Below are 20,675 nucleotides of genomic sequence, written 5' to 3'. Positions count from 1 at the left end.
GTGCAGCCCGGTGTTCCCGCTGCCTGGAATTCACCCCTGAAAGCGGTGGTGGTGGGATGCTGTCCCATGGGGTGAATCCACTGTGGATGCTTGGCTGCAATTCCAGCTCCAGGAATCAGCAGAGCTTCTGTTCCAGAGAACCTCATGTCATTCCCAACCCTGTGTCCCACCTGGATGAATCATAGACGAGTTTGGGTTGGAAGAGACCTTAAAGATCATCCAGCCCCACCCCTGCCATGGGCAGGGACACCTCCCACTGGAGCAGGGGCTCGTATGGAAGGTGCTCCAGCCCTCAGATCATCTTTGCAGCCTCCTCTGGACCCGTTCCAACAGCTCCATCTCCTCCTTGTGTTGAGGATCCCGGGTCTGGACACAATCCTCCAGCTGAGGTCTCCCAGGAGAGGAGCAGAGGGGCAGAATCCCCTCCCTCCCCGCGGGACACGGTTGGTTTCTGGGCTGCAGGGGCACATTGCCGGCTTGTGTCGAGCTTCTCATCAACCAGCACCCCGAGTCCCTCTCCGCTGGCAGCTCTCAGCTCAGGAACTGGGGGCCCCGCAGCCCCCGGGAGCCACTGGGTCCCCCCCAGGCCCCTGGGAGGGAGGTGGGCGGGGCTTAGGGCATGGGTGGGCGGGGCTTGGGGCGGTGGGCGTGTCTAACAGCGCGGGGGGGGCGGGGCTTGGCCGGCAGGGGGCGTGGCTTTGGTGTTGGGGTCCTTGTTCCTGTACGGGGGTGGTTATTGCCCGAAGGGGGCGTGGCTGCTCCGAAGGGGGCGTGGCTTCCTCAAAAGGAGGCGTGGCCTCCCGAAGTGGGCGTGGCTTCCTCCCGAGGAGGTGTGGCTTCCTCCAGGAGGGGCGTGGTTCCCTCCTAAAGGGGCGTGGCTTACTCAAAGAAGGCGCGGCTCTTAGCAAGGGGGCGTGGCTCCTCCCGGAGGGGGCGTGGTCTCTAGGTTGGGGGCGTGGTCTCGGGGGGGCGTGTCCCCCCGCGGATTTAGCGGCGCTCGGCGCGGCGCCGCCCGGCCATGACCCTGCGGCGGCTGCGGCGGCTCCGGACCAAGGAGGAGGATGCGGCGGCTCCGGAGCGCCCCGCGCCCGCAGAGCTGTACCGGGCACTGGCGGCCGCCGGGGGGACCCTGCCCCGCGTGCGCACGGTGAGAGGGGGGCACTGGGGGGCACTGGGAGGGGACTGGGGGGGCACTGGGGCGGGACGGGGGGCTTAGGGGGCGATACTGGGGCAGAAGGTAGAGCTCGGGGGGGGGCACCGGGGCAATACCGGGGCTGGACGGGAGCGCTGGGATGATACTGGGGGAGGACTGGGGGCTTGGGGGTCACTGGGGTGACACTGAAGTGATACTGAGGCAGGACACAGGGCACTGGGATGATACTGGGGCGGGACTGGGGGCTTGGAGGGCACTGGGGTGGTAGTGGGGCGATGCTGGGGCAGGACGTGGCGCTTGGGGGGACACTGGGTTGAGGGGGGACACCCTGGTTTTGCACCAGGACTGGGAACAGAGTGGAGAGATGGACCAGGGGCTACTGGTGTCTCCAGCCTGTGAGGCTGCCCTGTTGTCCTCTCCCAGGCTCTTGTCCTGCCCCACTGACCCCCTAACCTATTGCCCCAGTGCCCCCCCGAGCCCCATGTCCTGCCCCAGCATCACCCCAGTGTGTCCCCCCCTGCCCCACGGCCTTTGGGGCGCGGGAACTGGGGCAGCATCTCCCCACGTTCTGCCCCGCGGAGAGGGTTGGGGGCTGGGGCGTGAGGTTCCTCGGCTTGGTGGAGCGTGGGACCCTCTGCCACCATGTCCCCAGGGGAGCCCCCTCGCGCCGGCGCTGCCACCGCCCCAGTGTCCCCCCTGGCCCCACGGCGCTTCCTGAGCGTCGAGTGGGGGAAGCGAGAGCGGAGCCGACATCCGGAGCAGAAGTGGCGCTGGGTCACGTGCGGGTCCTGGCTCCTGTTCACCGGCCGAGGCCAGAGCTGTCCCCAAGGGGGGTGGCCTGCCGTGCGTCACCTCCCCGACACTGGGGTGACGTGGGGGCTCAACGGGACAGGTGGCAACGTTCCCAGCGGCCAACGCGCTCGGTTTGGGGAGATTGGACTTAAATGGTCATAGAGACTCATGAGGTGGATGCCCACGGGGGTCTTGGGGACACCCATGGGCTCAGGGCACTCACAGAGGTCTGGTGGCACCCATAGGGCTGGAGGATGTCCTTGGGGGAGCTGGTGGCACCCGTGGAGCTGGGGACACCCGTAGGTCTGGTGGCATCTGTGGGAGTCTGGGGACGCCCTTGGTGGCTGGGGATGCCCATAAGGCTGGTGACACCCATGAGGACTAGGAGCATCCATAGAGCTGGTGGCACCCATGGGGCACTGGGGACACCCACGATGGGCCGGTGGCACTCATGGTGCCAGGGACATCCATGGGGACTGGTGGCATCCATAGGGCTAGGGGTGCCCATAAGGCTGGGGACACCTATAGGGCTGGGGGTACCCATGGAGGTCTAGGGGACACCCACAATGCTCTGGTGGCACCCATGGTGGGGGGCAGGCGATGCCCACAGGGGCTCTGGTGACACTGGCACTGGTGGCATCCAAAAGGCTGGTGACACATTTGACACTGGTGGCGCCTGTGGGGCATTGGTGGCACCCATAGAGCTGGGGACATGCGTGGGGGGATGGTGGCACCCATAAGGATCAGGAGGTGCTTGCAGAGGTCTGGTGGCACCCACAAGGGTCTGGGGGCACCTACAGGGCTAGGGACACCCACCGAGGCTGGTGGCACCCACGGGGGTTGTGGTGACACCCGTGACGCTGGTGCCACCCGCGTGGCCCAGAGCAAAGGGGCGCTCTCAAGATGATGACGTCAACCGTGCCGAACCGGAGCCCAGCGGGCACGGAGGGGCATTTGGGGACAGCCCTGCCCCCCCCACCCCACCCCACAGCGAGGGTCCAGCCCTGCCTGCCTGTCCCTCCGGCCACCCCCGCGTCCCCCACAACGGAGCCTTTGTCTGGGCCAAGGAGGGGGGGAAATTTGGCCCACAAACCCCTCCCCTTTGGACCCAAAACAGGGTCCCCTCTGTGCCCGGGGCCCCCCCGGGCGGGGACATGGGGTGGGAGGGTGACATGTGGTGACGTCCAAGCGTGGGGCGAGTGCCGAGGAGATGGGGGGGGCCTGGAGCCCCCATCAAAGCCTCTTGTTATGACCAGGGATGCGGGGGGGGCTGATTTGGCCCAAGGGGTTGAGGGGTCCCCAAATGGGGGGGGTGTGGTTTGGCCCAGGGATTCAGACAGTCCCTAAATGGGGGGGCTGGTTTGGGGCTGGGATTCAGGGGGGGGCCCTGCTAGGACACCCCATTTCGGGTGGCCCTGGCGATGGGGCCCCCCCTGATGGTTCCTGCTCGGCCGCAGGGTGAGGGGCTCCGGTGGGCGTCCCCGAGCGAGTCCCCCCAGGAGCACAGGTAAGGAGGGGGGGACACACAGGAGTGGGGCTGGGGTCCCCTCGCTGCCCCAGAGTCCCCGCAGGGGCTGGAAGTGGGGGGGGTTATGAGTGGGACATGAGGGGGTGAAGGAGGGGATTGCTTACTGGGGTGGGAGCTGGCACCCCTGGACCCCATGGGAACCCTGCGCAGCACCCATGGGAGAGGCTGGGGGGGCACTGGGGGGGGCCATCCTTTGGGGAGGGGGGTCCTGTCCTTGGGGTCCCACCCAGCACCCATGGGAGAGGCTTTGGGGCTCGGGGGGCTTGTTCTTGGGGTCTCATCCAGCACAGAGCAGCCCCCCCCAGAGCCTCAGGGGGGGTTCGGGGGTGCAGGGGCTCCGCTGTCCCTGACCCCCGTGTCCCCCAGGAGGGTGGTGACGCTGCAGAAGGAGGCGGAGGAGACCTTTGGCTTCGAGATCCAGGTGGGTGCTGAGCCGAGCTGTGCCGTACCGAGCCGTGCCGCCCTCGCCACCCTCCCCGCCTGCCCTGCTCTTTCCCTCCCGTCTATTTTTAAGCAGCCCCTCGGGTATTTTTAGTCCCGCTGGGTTCCAGCAGCAAGGAAATACTGGGATTACTGGTGGGGGGCAAAAGGGGCGTCCCCCCCACCCTGTGCCCCTCACCGTGTCCCCCCCACCCCATTTCAGACCTACGGGCTGCACCACCCTGACAGGAACCGCGTGGAGCTGCTGACCTTCGTGTGCCGCGTGCACGGCGGGAGCGCGGCCGAGGCGGCGGGGCTGCAGCCCGGTGAGCACAGCACCATCCTGCCCCAGGGCCACCCCGGTGCCCCCCCAGGCCCCACGTCCTGCCCCAGGGCCATCCCAGTGCCCCCGCTCCAAGCCCCATCCCAGTGCTCACCCCCAAGCCCCATGTCCTGCCCCAGTATCATCCCAGTGCCCCTCCCAAGCCCCACCTCCTGCCTCCTGGATGTTGGGGGGTCCAGCAGTGGGGTTCAGCCCCCTGAACCTGTGCCCCCCGCCAATGCACAGGGGATGCCATCACTGGGGTGAATGGGCTCAATGTGGAGGGTGTGCGGCACCGCGAGATCGTGGAGATCATCAAGAACTCGGGGAACGCGCTGCGGTGAGCCGGGGGGAGGAGGTTTAAGGGAGGGGGGCACAGGGGATGTGCCCCCCCACCTCCCCCCCCAACACTGACGGCTGCTGCCCCACAGCCTCGACACGCTGTACGGGACGTCCGTCCGGAGGGCTGAGCTGGAGGCCCGGCTGCAGTACCTGAAGGTTAGGGGGTGTCAAGATGGGGTTGGGGGGATCAAGATGGGGCTGGGAGCCCCACCCCAGCATCCTCACCCCCCTCTGCTCCCTCTCCCAGCAAACGCTCTACGAGAAGTGGGGCGAGTACCGCTCGCTGATGGTGCAGGAGCAGCGCTTGGTGCGAGGTGAGTTGGAGGGGGGGGTGGTATGGGGGGTGAAGACCCCCCCCGCCTTGACTCCCCATCATCCTTCCCTCCGTGTCCCCCCTCTCCCTCAAGCAGGTGTGGTGGCCAAGGACCCCAGCATCTACGCCACGCTGGAGTCGGTGCGCTGGTGCCTGCAGGCTGCGGGGGGGCTCCCCGGCGGCTCCCCCCGCGGCAGCGCGTGCGGCAGCGACGATTCCCTCTACCAAACGTGCCTCTTCGCCACCGACGACGGGGATGCAGACAAGGATGCAGCCGGGGATGCTGCGTGCAGCGATGCGGCCGGGGATGCGGCCAGAGATGCAGCCGAGGATGCAGCCGGGGTCGCAGACAATGATGCAGCGAGTGATGCACCCAGGGATGCGGACAGTGGGGGTCCCGTGCCGCCCCCCCCGCGGCCCCGGCCAGCCCTGAGCCGCAGCGCCAGCCTCAAGCTGGGGGGCGCGGGGGCCGCGGGGCGGCTGTGGGCACGCGCCGGGGACCCCCCTGAAGGTGGGGGGGCGGCTGCGCCCCGAAAGTGCCGGCACAGCAGCTTCCGCCGGCGGCTGCTCAAGTTCATCCCGGGGCTGAACCGGGCGCTGGAGGAGGAGGAGAGCCAGCTCTGACGGAGGGGGGGCACTGCGCCCCCCACTATTTATTTATTTATTGCAAGGGGTTGTGGGGAACCCACTCCCCAGCCCACCTGAGGCTGCTGGAAGGAGCTCGGGGTCGGGCCTGGGGGTCCCAGCTTGGCCCCCCTCCAGCCCAGGGGAGGGTCATGGACACCCAGTCGAGGGGGGTCACCGCCCCCCATCATGGGGGATCATGGACATGGGGGTCCCAGTTTGCAACCCCCACAGACTGTTGGGGGTCTCAGCCCTGGAGATCCCAGGAGTGGGGGGTGTCACAGACCCAGGGGTCTCAGTTTGGCCCCCAAGACCGTGGGGTCTCAGCCCTGGGGGTCCCAGTCCCTGGGACATGGCTGCAAAGCTTCCGCTCAGCTCAGGAATTGGGGGCGGGGTGGGGGGGGGGGCTGTGTCCCCTCCACTTTGAGGGGACCCCAGGGGCTTTTGTACCGCACTTGCCAATACAGAGACTTTTTGCAGCGGCTGTGGCTGTGACTTTGGCGGGGGGGACACACACACATGCCCTGGGGACTCCCCAGCTGCTGCCCCCCCCTTTCTGCCCCCCCCAAGCTCTCCCTTTCCTTCCAGGCTGCAGGGCTGTGTGTGCACACGCTCTCTGTGTGCTGCAGGGCTGCCTGTGCGCACACGTGCTGTGCGAGGCTGCAGGGCTGCATGCTCTGTGTGCGTGTGCATGCTGCAGGGCTGCATGTGTGTGCTCTCTGTGTGTGCTGCAGGGCTGCATGTGTGCACACGTGCTGCGTGGAGCTGCAGGGCTGCGTGTGCATATATGCTCTGTGGGGGGCTGCAGGGTTGCATGTGCACGCGTGTGTGCTCTCTGTGTGTGCTGCAGGGCTGTGTGTGCACACGTGCTGCAGGGCTGCGTGTGCGTATATGCTCTCTGGGGCTGCAGGGCTGCATGCTCTGTGTGTGCATGCTGCAGGGCTGCATGTGTGTGCTCTGTGTGTGTTGCAGGGCTGCGTGTGCACACGTGCTGCAGGGCTGCGTGTGCGTATATGCTCTGTGTGGGGCTGCAGGGCTGCATGCTCTGCGTGTGCGAGCGCGTGCGAGCTGCAGGGCTGCGTGTGCCTCGGGGCTGTGCCGCGTGCGTGGCTCCCTGTCCCTCTCCTGTCCCCGTTCCAGGCCGGCTCAAGGCTTGGACATTTATGGTCGGGTTGCGCCGGTGGCGCCCGCCAACGCTGCCAGGTCGGGGCACCCCGTCCCCATCACGGGACCCGTGCGCCAGCTGCAGGCCCACGCCGGGCTTTTTATAGCCCCAACGCGGAGCCACGCGTGGCCGGGGCTGGGCAGGGACACGGGGCACACGGGGCACCCGCGGGGCGAGGCTGGGACACCGCGGCCTGGCAGCCCCCGGGGGTGTCCTGCGAGCAGCCCTGGGCCTGTGGGCACCTATGGGCGCCCTAAGGCCACCGCTGGCCCACGGGCCCCCCATGACTGACACCCAACCCCAGCCTCCCGGTCCTGGGGGCAGCAGCACCCCGTCACCTTCGGGAACCCCTTGGGCTCCAGGTCCCTTAAGGCTCCCAGACCCCCACCCCAGTCTCCAGGACCCCTACAGCCTCTGGCCCCCCGATGGTTCCAAGCCCCCCAACAGCTCTGGGACCCCCCAACAGCTTTGGGCCCCCTCATGGATCCAAGCCTCCCACCACCTCTGGGATCCCCCCGCTATCTCCAGGGCCCCCACCAGCTCCAAGCCCCCTGATGGCTCCTGGACCCCCACCAGCTTTGGAGCCCCCCAATGGCTCTGGGTTTCCCCCCCCCGCGGCTCCAAGACCCCCACCAGCTCCAGGACCCACACCGGCATTGGAACCCCCCCACCATCTCCAGGACCCCTACAGGCATCATGACATCCCCTGGCTCCAAGCCCCCCCCCCATCTCTGGGACACTCCATGGCTCCAATACCTCCCCCCCCCGTTTGCCCCGGCTCCATCTCGCGGGGGGTCAGCCGATCGGGGGGGGGAGGGGCGGGGGGAGGAATCCCCGCGGGGGCGGCCCCGGGGATGCCCTGGGATCCCGGTGACGTCATCAGACAGATGTGACGTCACGGGGCGGGGGGGGGCAGCGGCACCGGTCCCGGCAGGAACCCCCGGGACCCCCCTCTCGGGGCGGCACCGGCGGGGGGGACAGTTCTGGGGGCACTAAGGGGGGGGCAGTAACGGGGGGGCATTTCCCGACCTGCCTCACCGGGAAGAGGGGACCGCCCCCCCACCCCCCACCCCCCGTTCGCCTCTGGGAGCGGGGACGGGAGGGTCCGGGAGGGGAGGGAGGAGGTACCGGAGGGTCCCGGTGGGGTGCCGGGGGGTCCCGGGGGGGTCCCGGGGGGTCCCAGATGGAAGAGAGGAGGTACTGGAGGGTCCCGGTGGGGTGCCGGGGGGCGCAAGGAGGCCCCGGGGGGGTTCCGAGGGGGTGGCGGGGGGCGCAGGTGGGTCCGGGGGGGGTCCCGGGGGGTCCCGGGGGGGTCCCGGGTGCGCCCCGCCCCGGCTGATCTCATCTTTCCACCCCGCGGGCGCCGCTCCCGGCCCTGGGTCCCCGCCAGCAGCCGCCGCTGTTTCCACCGCCCCGGCCAGGGGCTCCCGCGGGGACCGAGGGGGGAGAGCAGCCGCCCCCCCGGCCCCCCGCCTCGTACCGGGGCTCCGGACGGGAGGAAACCGGGGGTACCGGCAGCGGGGGAGCCGAGCTTGGGAGATACCGGCTCAGAGGGGCACCGGGAATAGCGGGGGAGAGCTGGAAAGGGGCACCGGGGGCACCGGGGGGCACCGGGGATAACGGCACCGGGGATAACGGCACCGGGGATACTGACACCGGGGATAGCGGCACCGGGGATGGGGGCTCCAGGGATGCCAACACTTAGCGGCCACCGGTGTTGGGGGCACAGGGGGATGCCAGCACCGGGGGACCCGCAGCGACGGGGATACCGGGGATACCGGCACCGAGGATGGGAGCTACGGGGAAGCCGGCGACGGAGATACCGGCCCCGCGGGGCGGGGGTCACCGAGCACGGGGGCACCGGGGATATCGACAACGGAGATAGAGAGTCCGGAGATGGGGGCACCGGGAATACCGGCCCCGGGGATACCAGTCCCGAAGGGGCACCGGGAAAGGGGACACCGGGGATAGCGGAGATGATGGGGGCACCGGGAAAGGGGGCACCGGGGATAGCGGAGATGATGGGGGCACCGGGGAGATGGGGGCACCGGGGGTACCGGCCCCGGTCCTCCCCCTGCGGGTCCCGGTCCCGCTGCCGCCACCGGGGCCTCCCTCCCCCGTCCCCCCCCTCCGGCGGCCCCGGGAGCCCCGGGGGGGGGCGAGGAGCGCCCGGGCTATTTTTAGCCGGTGCCCGCGGGTATTTTTAGCCGGGGCCGCGGGTGCGTCAATGGAACCCCGAGTGCGTCACGGCCGCGCCCCCGCCGCGCCGCCCCCCGCGTCACCGGGGCCGCCCCCCGCGTCACCGACCGCTTAAGAGAAAGTAGTGGCGGGGCCGGAGCCCGGCGGAGCGCGGACCGGAGCGGGAACCGGAGCGGGAACCGGAGCGGCCGCCGCGCCGGCACCGGGTACGGGCGGCACCGGGGGGCGGCGGGACGGGGAGCGCCGGGGGCAGCGCCGGGGGCACCGGGAGGGGCACGGGGTCTGCGGGGCACCGGGAGGTGCAGGGGGTCGGGCGTCACGGGTGTCACCGGGGGTGCCCGGGGTGCAGTGTCGCGGGGGCCACCGGAGGAGCCGGTTCGGGTGTCCCGCGCCGGCACCGGGTACGGGCGGCACCGGGGTGCGGGGAGCGGGACGGGGCGGTGGGGATGGGGATGGGGAGCACCGGGGATGAGGGCTGCGCGCCCTGGGAGGTGCCCGGGGGCCGGTGTCCCGGGTGTCACCGGGAGATCACCGGGATCGGGTGTCCCGGTGTCCCCGGGGGGAGCCGGTTCGGGTGTCCCGGGGGCACCGGGGCCGTCCCGCAAAGCGCACGGGGCCGGGCGTCCCGGGTGCCATCGGGGGCGCAGCCGAGGGTCCCGGGGAGAGGGACCGGGCGGCGCGTTCCAGGCGGGGCTGCCCCTTCAGGGTTACCCGGTGGCACCGGGGAGAACCGGGCAGGGAGAAGGGGAAGCACAACGGGCGGGTTCTGCGGAACGAGGGGTCCCGAGCAGAGCCGGGGTGGAGCTGGAGCGGGCAGGATGGTGCGGGCAGCACCTTGCAGGCAGCAGCAGGAGCATCGCTGTGCGGGCATCGCCGTGCGGGCATCGCCGTGCGGGCATCGCCGTGCGGGCAGCACTGGGCCAGGACGATGCAGGCAGCCCCAGGGCCACGGCGGTGCAGGTGGCACCAAGGACGTGTCGGTGACGGCAGCAGCGAGGCCGTCGCGGTGCAGGCAGCCCCAGGGGCACCGCCGTGCGGGGGGCACCGTGTGGGCAGCACCAAGGACACGGCAGTGACGGCTGAGAGAGTTGGGCTTGTTCAGCCTGGGGAAGAGAAGGCTCTGAGAAGAACTTAGGTCAACCTTCCAGTACCCGAAGGGGCTACAAGAAAGCTGGGGAGGGGCTGTTCATAAAGGCTTGGAGTGCTAGGACGAGGGATGATGGGTGTAAACTGGAGAGGGGCAGATTTAGACTAGGCATAAGGAGAAATTTCTTCACTATGAGAGTGGAAAGGCACTGGAACAGGCTGCCCAGGGAAGCTGTGGCTGCCCCATCCCTGGAGGTGTTCAGGCCAGGTCGGATGGGGCTTGGGCAGCCTGACCCAGTGGCAGGGGGTTGGAACTGGATGATCTTTGAGGTCCCTTCCAACCCAAACTCTTCTATGATTCTATGACATGGCAGGCGAGCAGGCTCAGGGGCGCTGCCGTGCAGACAGACCCCCTGCCACCCTCGCAGGGCTGGCAGCGGCTGCGCTTTGGCGCGGTGACACAGCAGGTGCAGCAGGGAGTGGGCAGCTCTGCCTCCCCTTTGGCGCTGCCGGCCGCTATCGCCCAGAGCCCGGTGCCAGCGGCGCCAGCAGCCCCCGTGGGCAGCGTCCTCAGGACGTGGAGGTGGCAGCTGCCCACACTCCCAGATAAGGAATAAGCAATGACCACCCCAGCTGTGGGTGGCGTGGGACGCTGTGCCTGCTCCCCTGGGGGCTGATGGCAGGGGGGACCCCAAAAGCCGCCAGCAAGTGGGTGGGGGCAAAACTATTTGAGTGATAGAACCTGACGTGTTTGGGTGGGAAGGGACCTCAAAGCCCACCCAGTCCCACCCCGGCCATGGGCAGGGACACCTCCCACTGGATCAGGGGCTCCAAGCCCCATCCAACCTGGCCTTGAACCCCTCCAGGGATGGGGCAGCCACCCCTGCTCTGGGCAACCTGGGCCAGGGCCTCCCCAGCCTCACAGCAAAACATTTCTCCCCAAGATCTCATCTCAATCTCCCCTCTAGCAGCTCAAACCCCTTCCCCTCGTTCTCTCCCTCCCACAATAAGGAAGCTGCTGCCGGGCAAACCCTGCGCTGGGGCTGCAGGACGGGTTGAGGCTTTGCATAGCCCCGCCGGTGCTGTGCAGCAGGATTTGCATGCAGGCAGAGCTGGTGTCCCCCGTTGCCATGTCCCTGTTGTGTCCCACGGCTGCGTTTGGGGACAGGAGGCAGCTGGGGGGTCACCGTCCCCTCTGAACCCACCACCGGCACCCAGCACAGCTCCAGTCCCTGGCAAAGGGGCACAAGCCCCACCAGGACACCGGGACCTGTGGGTGCCAGAACTGAACTCACGCTGGGTATTTTAATACCCAAGTGGGTATCGGCTTTCCGGGCGCTGGCGAAAGCTGCCTGGACTTGGCTGGGGGAAGCCGGGGGCCGGCGCGTGAGCTGGAAAAGATGTCGTGCCGGGGCTACGGCGGCCGGGAGCCAGGCGTGACCTTTAAAGGTCTACGAGATGAATTACATTATCGTCTTGCCATCGGGGTCACTCCTGGCTTGGCTTTCAGCCGGATGCGGGACTCCTGTTCTGTCTTCCGTGGGGTCGGATCCGTGCCAGGGGGTGCAGGGATGGAGGGGAGAGTCCTCACCCCCTGTATCCAATGTCTCTGGCTGCATTTGTGTTTCCAAAAGACCTCGAAATTGGGGGATCGGGACCCTCAAGTGCTGGTTCAGCCCTGGCGTTGGCTTCCCCAGGGCTCGGGAATCCGCCGGCCGCATTCCTACCTCCTTCCCTTTCGGCGACTTTGCTAAGCCAGCGTTTTGGGCAATGTCCTTTGCGCCCATTGGCTGTGGCGTGACCTTTCCTGGGGACAGGGACGGCGACGGCGGCCACCACGGCTCAGCCAGCGGCTCTGGGGGTCCGGCTGCCCGCGAAGGGGGACCCCGGTGAAGCCCCTTGTGGCTCTCGCCCCGTCTCCGTTGTCTGCGCGGCGCGGGGGGGGCGCGGTGCTGGGGTCCCCGCTGAAGCCGCGCTCTCCCCAACAGAGATGCCCTGCATCCAGGCGCAGTACGGCACGGCGGGCACCGGGCCCTGCGAGCGCTGCCCGACCGAGCTGCTCAGCCCCGACGGCGGCCGCTTCGCCATGGAGGTGGCCGGAGCGGATTTGGCAGCCGCTCCCGCCTTGCCCAGCTTCAGCACCTTCATGGAGGGCTACGCCGGAGAGTTCGACGCCTTCCTCTACCAGCTGCCCGCCGGCAGCCAACCCAGCGCCACCAGCGCTGCCTTCAAGCTGGAGGATTTCCAGGTGTACGGCTGCTACCCCGGTGCCTTCGGGGCGCAGCAGGATGAGACCCTCTCCTCCAGCGGCTCGGACTGTTACGGTAGCCCCTGCTCCATCCCCTCGCCCGCCACGCCGGGCTTCCAGCCGCCCCAGGCCCCAAACTGGGAGGGCTCCTTCGGGCCGTACTCCCCGACGCTGAACTACGAAAGTGGGCGCCCCTGGGCCGAGCCGGCCAAGGGCGGCGGCACTCAGCCCCCCTTCTTCGCCTTCGCGCCCCCAGCACCCGGTCCTGGTGGGACCCCCGGGACCTCGAAGGGGCAGCTGAGCCCTTCGCCCCGCTTGGAGCCGCGGCTCTTGGACACGGACGCCTTCGCCCTGGCGCAGGGGGGCTTCGCGGCGCTGCCCTTGGCCCCCGCGTCGCCGCTGCTGGAGGGGCCGCCGCTGGCCCCCGCCAAGGCGCGCAGCCCCGGGGCCGGCGAGGGTCGCTGCGCCGTCTGCGGGGACAACGCCTCCTGCCAGCACTACGGCGTGCGCACCTGCGAGGGCTGCAAGGGCTTCTTCAAGGTAAGGGGACCCCCTTTCAACCCGCTGCCGGGATACTCCCACAATGCTTTGCGGCAGCCGGAGGATGCTGCGGGTCACCCCGAGGAGGGAACGGGCAGGAGCGTGGCCCTAGGAGCCCTCCCCGCGGACGCGGAGCCGGATGCCGGGTTGGAGCGGGAGGCGGAGGAGGACAGAAGGGCTTTTGTTCGGTGGCTCAGCGCCCCGGGCTGAGCTTGGGCCGCTCCTTCCTCGCCCGCAGCGCACGGTGCAGAAGAACGCCAAGTACATCTGCCTGGCCAACAAGGACTGCCCTGTGGACAAGCGGCGGAGGAACCGCTGCCAGTTCTGCCGCTTCCAGAAGTGCCTGGCGGTCGGAATGGTCAAAGAAGGTACCAGGAGCCCATCCGGGAACAGGGAGGGGTCCCAGCAGGAACTGGGGGGACATGGATGGACATGGGGACATGGATGGGCATGGGGACGAGGAGGACGCAGGGACTGGGGCATTCATGGACATGGGGAAATGGGGAACAGATGGACATGGGGACGTGAGCTGAGAACAGACACACTCATTGCGTGTCCCTTGCCGCAGTGGTCCGGACCGACAGCCTGAAGGGGCGACGGGGCCGGCTGCCCTCCAAGCCCAAGCAGCCACCGGACGCGTCCCCCGTCAGCCTCATCACCTCCCTGGTGCGGGCGCACATCGACTCCATCCCCAGCGCCACCAAACTCGACTACTCCAAGGTAGGGCTGGTCCCATGCCGTGGCCTCCCCGGGGCTGCGCTGGAGCTGGATCCTGACCCCCCACCCCGTCATTGCGGCAGTTCCAGGAGTCGGTGCCGTGCCAGTTTGAGAAGGAGGACTCGGTGGACGTGCAGCAGTTCTATGACCTGCTCACCGGCTCCATGGACGTCATCCGCAAGTGGGCTGAGAAGATCCAAGGCTTCACCGAGCTGCCCAAGGAGGACCAAGACCTGCTGCTGGAGTCGGCCTTCCTCGAGCTCTTCATCCTGCGCCTGGCGTACCGGTGAGCCACGGCACGACGCGGGGACTGGGGAGGGATGGACATGGGGACGGGGGGGACACAGGGACTGGGGCTGGATGGATGTGGGGACATGGGGACTGAGGGATGAATGGACATGGGGACATGGGAATTGGGGGCTAGATGGAGGATATGGGCACTGCGGGCTGGATGGACATGGGGACATGGGGGTCACGGGGACGTGAGGAATGGATGGACATGGAGACACGGTGGACACAGCAGACATAGGGACATGGGAAATGGGTGGACATGCAGGACATGGAGACATGGGGAACAGATGGACATGAGGGATGGATGGACACGGGGATATGGGGAGCCCAGCCCCGTGCCAGGGTGGTGACCTAGTGTGGTTATTCCCACAGCTCAAAGCCGGAGGAAGGGAAGCTCATCTTTTGCAACGGGGTGGTGCTGCACCGCCTGCAGTGCGTGCGGGGCTTCGGTGAGTGGATCGACGCCATCCTCGAGTTCTCCCAGAGCCTCCACCGCATGAACGTCGATGTCCCCTCCTTCTCCTGCCTCGCTGCCCTCGTCATCATCACAGGTGAGACCCCACTTCGCTCACTATCCCCTTCCCCACCCTGCGCCCGTCACCCTGGCCTCACACCCGTGTGTCCTCCCCGTAGATCGCCACGGGTTGAAGGAACCAAAGCGGGTGGAGGAGCTGCAGAACCGCATCGTGGGCTGCTTGAAGGACCACGTCGCGGCGGCGGGGGCCGAGCCTGGACGTCCCGGCTGCCTCTCCAAGCTGCTGGGCAAACTGCCCGAGCTACGGAGCCTTTGCACCCAGGGCCTCCAGCGCATCTTCTACCTGAAGCTGGAGGACCTGGTGCCACCACCGCCCATCGTTGACAAGATCTTCATGGACACACTGCCCTTCTGAGCCCCCTGTGGGGGGCTGCTGCCAGCCCCTGCCCCCTAGGGCGTGATGGGAACCCCCTAGGATCCCCCTAGGGTGCCTGGATCCCCCACTAGGAACACCTGGACCCACCTGGGGATGCGTGGATCCCCCCCGGGGACACCTGGGTCTCCCCCAGCGATGCTTGGGTCCCCCCTTGGGGTGGCATGGACCCCTCCAGGGGTGCCCGAATCCTCCTAGGGATGCTTGAGTCCCCCCTTGGGGACGCTTGGGTCCCCCCAGGGATGCTTGGGTCCCACCTAGGGACAACTGCACCCCCCCTGGAGATGCCTGGATCCACCCCGGGGGTGCCCACCCCCCACGGGAGCACTTGGACACCCCTCCCCCAGGGATGCCTGAAAAGCCCCAGGGAGACTTGGATCCCCTTGGGGACGCTTGTGTCCCGTCTCAGATGCCTGGGTCCCCTTGGGACCCCCCCATGTGCCTTCCCAGTGCCGGACGCGGACGCACAGCGGCCCCTGGTGCCGTTACCCCCCGGGGGGCATCACCATGCTCCCCCCTCCCCTGTACAAACTCCCCCAGTGTAAATAGCGAGCGGCCTCTTCCTGTACAGAGCGGAGGGCAGGGGACAGGGAGGGGGGCTCTGTCCCCCACCCCAGTCTCACCCCCCTCCCCTTTATATATATTTTTTTCTCTTTTTTGGGCCATTTTCTGTATATAAACTCGTACGGACGGCGAGGGCCGTTTCTCTAATATGTGTGTGTGTGTGTCCCGCCTTGGTGATATCATCTCTATTTAATATCTGGTGGTTGGGGGGGGGGGGAGGGACTCGGGGGGGCTGGGGGGGGCACCAGAGCCGCACGTCGCCCACGCCGCTGCCCTTGAACGGCGCTCACCCGCGGCCCCGCACCTGTCCCCGATGGATTTATCATCCCCAAAATAACCGGGAAGCGTGACCGGGTGTCCCCGTCCCCACCCCTGCTCCCCAGGTCCCTGGGAACGTGGCCAGAGACGGGGGGGGGGGACAGGGTTTGGGGTTCCCATCACAGCTTGGGACGTGGGCTGGGGGGTCCTGGGGTGGCAGAGGACAGGGGGACATGGGGACATGGGGACAGATGGACATGGGGGATAGAAGAAAATGGTGATGGATGGATGTGGGGACATGAGGGACAGAGGGACATGGGGGTGGATGGACATGGGGACATGGGGGGTCAGGGGGACAGAGGGACATGGGGGTGGATGGACAGAGGGACATGGGGGTGGATGGACATGGGGACATGGGGGGGTCAGGGGGACAGAGGGACATGGGGGACAGAGGGACATGGGGGGTCAGGGGGATGTGGGGACATGGGGGACAGAGGGACATGGGGGTGGATGGCCATGGGGACATGTGGACACAGGGGACAGAGGGACATGGGGAGACAACACGGCACAGGGTGGCGTGGCCATTCCCACCCCACGGCCGTGCCGCTGTCCCCTGGCCTCCCACGCCGCGGCCCCGGGTGCGTCAGCGCTGGCCCGGGGCGGGGGACACAGAGGGGCCCTTGTTGGTGGCGGCCGCACCCCCCTGCCCAGCGCCTCAATGTGGCCCTTGTTCCACGCCGGCCCTCGGTGTCCCCAGTAGCGCTCGCTCCGGGGCCTCCCAGCAGGAGGGGGACCCCATGTCCAGCCAGCCCTGTGTCCTCTGTGTCCCCATGTCCGTCCATCCCCACGTGCCTGTGTCCCACGTCCATCCATTCCCCATGTCCCCATGTCCATCCATCTCCTGTCCCCATGTCCCCATGCCCGTCCATCCCCATGACCCTGTGTCCCATGTCCATCCACCCACATGTCCCTGTGTCCCCCTGTCCCCAGGATCCCCAGGATCCCCTGCATCCCCGTGTCCCCAGGATCCCCTGCATCCCCATGTCCCCCTCTCCCCAGGATCTCCTGCATCCCCGTGTCCCCCTGTCCCCAGGATCTCCTGCATCCCCGTGTCCCCAGGATCCCCTGCATCCCCGTGTCCCCCTGTCCCCAGGATCTCCTGCATCCCCGTGTCCCCAGGATCCCCTGCATCCCCATGTCCCCCTCTCCCCAGGATCCCCTGCATCCCCGTGTCCCCAGGATCCCCTGCATCCCCATGTCCCCCTGTCCCCAGGATCCCCTGCATCCCTATGTCCCCCTGTCCCCGGGGTCCCCGTCCACCCTGCAGTTCCTCCTCGGAGCCTCCAGCCCAGGGGGGCGCTGTGAGCCCACACACGCCCCAAGGAAGTGAGGCCGCTTTCTGCCGCTCTGTACCGCCACCGCGCAGCTCTATGGCGTGCTCATGCTGGAACGAACCAAGTGTGCAGCGGGGAGGGTGGGCGGGGGAACTGGGACAGCGATTTCGCCGCATCCCCGGGGTCGGGACCCGCTACCGACGAGCACAGCATGAACGACAAGGGTTTTATATTGAGGGGACACGCCTGGTGCTGGAGGCAGCGCGGCTGTTTCTATAGATGGTGTGTCCCGACTCCCCCCTTGCAGATGGGCTGCTCCACTTCCTGCCTCCCCGCTCTCGGATGGTCGGGACCGGGAGGTGCGTGCGGGGGGCGCCGGGACCCTCGGGAGGGGCTGTGGGGGGGGACCGGGACCTCCGGGAGGGGCTGGGGGGGGACCGGGACCTCCGGGAGGGGCTGGGGGCGGGACCGGGACCTCCGGGAGGGGCTGGGGAGTGGACCGGGACCCCCGGGAGGGGCTGGGGGGGTCCTGGGTGGGTGCGGGTCCTTCGGGAGTGGTTATGGGGCGCTAGGAAGAGGTGTCTGAGGCTGGGGGGGTGGTAACGGGGGGGCAGGAAGGGATGAGGGGTGTCGGCCGCCCCAGTGGTGCTTGAAGGAGCCCAGACTGAGACCGCTGGGTCTCTGTGGGGTGGGGAGAGCAGACACTGGGCCACCGGTGTCCCCAGGGGTGGGTGAAGGGGTCGGTAGAAGGGTTGGCATGCACTGACACCCCCCTAAACCCTCTTTTTTCCCCACAGGAGCCGCTGTTGTGCCCCCCCCAGAGCTGCCCCCGCCATGAACTGCCGTGCGGAGGTGCTGGAGGTGTCGGTGGAGGGGCGGCAGGTGGAGGAGGCTATGCTGGCTGTGCTCCACACCATCCTCCTGCACCGCAGCACCGGCAAGTTCCACTACAAGAAGGAAGGCACCTACTCCATCGGCACCGTCGGCACCCAGGATGTGGACTGCGACTTCATCGACTTCGCCTACGTCCGCGTCTCCTCGGAGGAGCTCGACCGGGCCCTCCGCAAGGCTGTCGGGGAGTTCAAGGTGAGGAGCTCCATGGGCAGGGCGGAAAGCAGGAGCTTTGGAGAGGCTGGATCCATGAGCTGGAGGGCAGGGAGGATCTACAGAGGGATCTGGAGAAGCTGGATCCGTGGGCTGGAGGGCAGAAAGGGTTCAGAGAGTGATCAAGCCAGGCTGTATCCATGGGTGGAGGACAAGGAGGATCTACAGAGGGATTGTAACAGGCTGCATCCGTGGTTGAAGAGCAGGAAGGATCTACAGAGGGATCAGCCCAGGCTGAATCAATGGACTGAGGCCAACGGGATGGGGTTCACCAAGGCCAAGTGCTGGGTCTGTGCTGCTCCAGGCCTGGGGAAGAGTGGCTGAAAAGCTGCCTTGCAGAAAAGGCCCTGGGGCACTGGTCAATAGGGGCTAAACATGAGCCAGCAGTGTCCCAGATGGCCAAGCAGGCCACCAGCATCCTGGCTTGGATCAGCCATGCGGTGGCCAGCAGGAGCAGGGACAGGATTGTCCCCCTGGTGAGGCCACACTTTGGATTCTGGGTTGTTTTGGGCCTTGAGAGGCTGGAGCGTGTCCAGAGAAGGGAACAGAGCTGGGGAAGAGGCTGGAGAACAGGGGCTCTGGGAGTGCCTGAGGGACCAGGGAGTTTTGGTCTGGAGAAGAGGAGGCTGATGGGAAACTTCATCACTCCACAACTGGAAGGAGGTTGTGGGGAAGTGGTTGTTGGTGTCTTATCCCATCACTTGTTCTGTGGGAGAAGAGGAAATGGCTCAAGCTTTACCAGGGGAGGTTTAGATTGGATATTGGGAAGAATTCCTTCAAGGAAAGGGCTCTTGGTCACTGGCAGGGGCTGCCCAGGGCAGTGGTGGAGTCCCCATCCCTGGAGATGGTCAGGGTGGTCCCTGTCCCCTGAGCAGGGCCATGCACTCTCTCTGTAGGACGCGCTGCGCAGCTCGGGCAGCGATGGGATGGGGCAGATCTCCCTGGAGTTCTACCAGAAGAAGAAGTCGCGTTGGCCCTTCTCCGATGAGTGCATCCTGTGGGAGCTGTGGACCATCAAGGTGAACGTGGTGAACCTGGCCAATGAGCAGGAGCGGCAGATCTGCCGTGAGAAGGTGGGTGAGAAGCTCTGCGAGAAGATCATTAACATCGTGGAGGTGATGAACCGCCACGAGTACCTCCCCAAGATGCCCACGCAGTCGGAGGTGGACAACGTCTTTGACACCAGCTTGAAGGATGTGCAGCCCTACCTCTACAAGATCTCCTACCAGATCACGGACTCCTTGGGCACCTCGGTCACCACCACCATGCGCCGGCTCATCAAGGACACGCTGGCTCTGTAGGTTCACCCCACAGCGTGGTGGCACCTCGCCAGCACAGCTCATGGATTTTTGGGTTGCCATCTGCTTGGATTCCTCCTCTCCACCTCCAAGAAGCCTCTGTGAGAACCTGGGCTTCTCCTGGCTCTTAATTGGGGGTTGCTGCTGGTTTGGTTTACGCTCGCCTGTCCTGGAGAACCGGCTGGGTGGCTCCCGGGTTGGTTGAGGGGTGGGAGCTGCTGTGGTTTCCACACCGCAGCACTGGGGATCGTCACGGAGCAGCAATGGCACCCAAATCCCATCCAGCCCTGTTTGCGGCTGCACCCACAGCCAGTGCTGGCCTTGTCCCTCAATACTGTGTGTCCCCTGGCCCTGAGCCCCTTCCCTGCACAGCCTGGAGCTGAGCTCGCTGCCATTTAGGGGGGCAAAAATAAAGTATTTCTCCTTTCCCGTGGATTTTTGTCCCATTCTTTGTGGGGCTGGGGCACCATGGTGTCACAACACCCCACGTGGGGCAGCCCTGAGAGGAGGGGACGGTGTGATCCCCATTCCTTGCGGGACTCCATGAGCCTCTGCAGGGTCAAAGCCATGTTCCCCTTTCCAGAGGGGAAGAATCCAGCATCCAGCAGGCACCGGCGTGGCGGCAGAGCGAGGGGGGCCATGCGGGCAGCTGCATCACTTAAACCCTTCCCATTATTGCGGCCACCGCCCTGCACGCCCACATTCTGCTCCTGGGAGGAAGAAAAGGAAGAGGAGATGAATGCCAGCACGCAGACTGGTGCCTGGGGGGACATGATGGTGGCTGAGGCCGCACAAATCGCCGTCGTCCTCGTGCTCTGCCTCGCCGTCACCTTTGCCGTCTTCTTCCTCGGCTGCAACCTGCTGCTGCAGGCGGAGGGGTTGGCGGCAGCGCCGGCTCAGGGTGAGCGACGGGCGTCTCGTGAGGCCGAGAGGGCGTAGGGACCGGTGCCGAGCCCAGATGATGGACGGATGGATGGATGGATGGATGGATGGATGGAGGGACAGCCAGCCAGCATCACCTCCAATGGCACTTGGGAACGGAACAGGATGGCGCTGGGGTCACGGCGTCCCTGCCTTGTACAGATGGATTAAAAGGCAACGGGGCCAGCGGAGCCAGGGATCGGTCCTGAGCCAGGGCTGGATGCGGCCCTGGGCGCGGCAGTGCTGGTAATCCCATCGGAGAGGATTAGGGGAAACTTTTATTCTCTGTTTCAGGGCTAATCCCTGGGCGTGGGGAGGGTCCGGGGCCACATCCTGCCCCTCTGAACCCCAACCCCAGCTGAACCCCAGCAGAGATGCTGGGGACACATCCTGACACCCCAAACCATTTCTGCCCCTCGCTGAGGGATACGGGGACAGCACCGCAATCCTCCCAGCCCGACAGACCCTGCCCTGGGGGTGCTCAGCCCCCATCCTGCCCCTCCATCCCCTTTTTGCTCTGCCCTGGGGGTGCTCAGGACCCCTTCTGC

General features: G+C 67.1%; 4 protein-coding genes across 5 annotated transcripts in view; all 4 read left to right on the top strand.

Annotated features, from left to right (window-relative positions):
* Positions 1-20,675, top strand: part of CACNB3 (calcium voltage-gated channel auxiliary subunit beta 3) — a 127,407-nt gene that overhangs the window by 32,544 nt on the left and 74,188 nt on the right. The window lies entirely within an intron of this gene.
* TAMALIN (trafficking regulator and scaffold protein tamalin) lies at positions 988-5,973 on the top strand. Of its 2 annotated transcripts, XM_069879589.1 has the most exons (8): positions 988-1,147; positions 3,403-3,452; positions 3,840-3,894; positions 4,117-4,219; positions 4,462-4,555; positions 4,647-4,713; positions 4,805-4,871; positions 4,968-5,973. In XM_069879589.1, the coding sequence occupies exons 1-8, from the start codon at positions 1,019-1,021 to the stop codon at positions 5,492-5,494; spliced, it is 1,092 nt and encodes a 363-aa protein (XP_069735690.1). In that variant the 5' UTR covers positions 988-1,018; the 3' UTR covers positions 5,495-5,973. The 2 variants fall into 2 exon arrangements, with proteins under 2 accessions (XP_069735690.1, XP_069735691.1); XM_069879590.1 differs by lacking the exon at positions 3,403-3,452.
* NR4A1 (nuclear receptor subfamily 4 group A member 1) lies at positions 9,008-15,359 on the top strand. The gene is made up of 7 exons (XM_069879496.1): positions 9,008-9,064; positions 11,933-12,732; positions 12,971-13,100; positions 13,301-13,452; positions 13,533-13,735; positions 14,113-14,291; positions 14,374-15,359. The coding sequence occupies exons 2-7, from the start codon at positions 11,935-11,937 to the stop codon at positions 14,628-14,630; spliced, it is 1,719 nt and encodes a 572-aa protein (XP_069735597.1). The 5' UTR covers positions 9,008-9,064; positions 11,933-11,934; the 3' UTR covers positions 14,631-15,359.
* On the top strand, positions 17,097-19,639 carry ATG101 (autophagy related 101). The gene is made up of 3 exons (XM_069879421.1): positions 17,097-17,163; positions 17,602-17,890; positions 18,805-19,639. Exons 1-3 carry the CDS (start codon positions 17,147-17,149, stop codon positions 19,207-19,209), a joined length of 711 nt encoding a protein of 236 aa, XP_069735522.1. The 5' UTR covers positions 17,097-17,146; the 3' UTR covers positions 19,210-19,639.

The sequence above is a fragment of the Phaenicophaeus curvirostris genome, chromosome 38 (assembly GCF_032191515.1).
Source record: "Phaenicophaeus curvirostris isolate KB17595 chromosome 38, BPBGC_Pcur_1.0, whole genome shotgun sequence".
Lineage (NCBI taxonomy): Eukaryota > Metazoa > Chordata > Aves > Cuculiformes > Cuculidae > Phaenicophaeus > Phaenicophaeus curvirostris.
Note: the sequence above shows the minus strand (reverse complement) of the source record. Positions and strands in the feature narration are given on the sequence as shown.

Coding starts and splice junctions, on each gene's coding strand:
- NR4A1 (XM_069879496.1), top strand. CDS start 11,935: ATGCCCTGCATCCAGGCGCAGTACGGCACGGCGGGCACCGGGCCCTGC. Junction 13,453..13,532: donor CCAAACTCGACTACTCCAAG/GTAGGGCTGGTC, acceptor TCATTGCGGCAG/TTCCAGGAGTCGGTGCCGTG. Junction 13,736..14,112: donor ATCCTGCGCCTGGCGTACCG/GTGAGCCACGGC, acceptor TTATTCCCACAG/CTCAAAGCCGGAGGAAGGGA.
- ATG101 (XM_069879421.1), top strand. Junction 17,891..18,804: donor AGGCTGTCGGGGAGTTCAAG/GTGAGGAGCTCC, acceptor CTCTCTCTGTAG/GACGCGCTGCGCAGCTCGGG.
- TAMALIN (XM_069879589.1), top strand. CDS start 1,019: ATGACCCTGCGGCGGCTGCGGCGGCTCCGGACCAAGGAGGAGGATGCG. Junction 3,453..3,839: donor GAGTCCCCCCAGGAGCACAG/GTAAGGAGGGGG, acceptor CGTGTCCCCCAG/GAGGGTGGTGACGCTGCAGA. Junction 3,895..4,116: donor CCTTTGGCTTCGAGATCCAG/GTGGGTGCTGAG, acceptor ACCCCATTTCAG/ACCTACGGGCTGCACCACCC.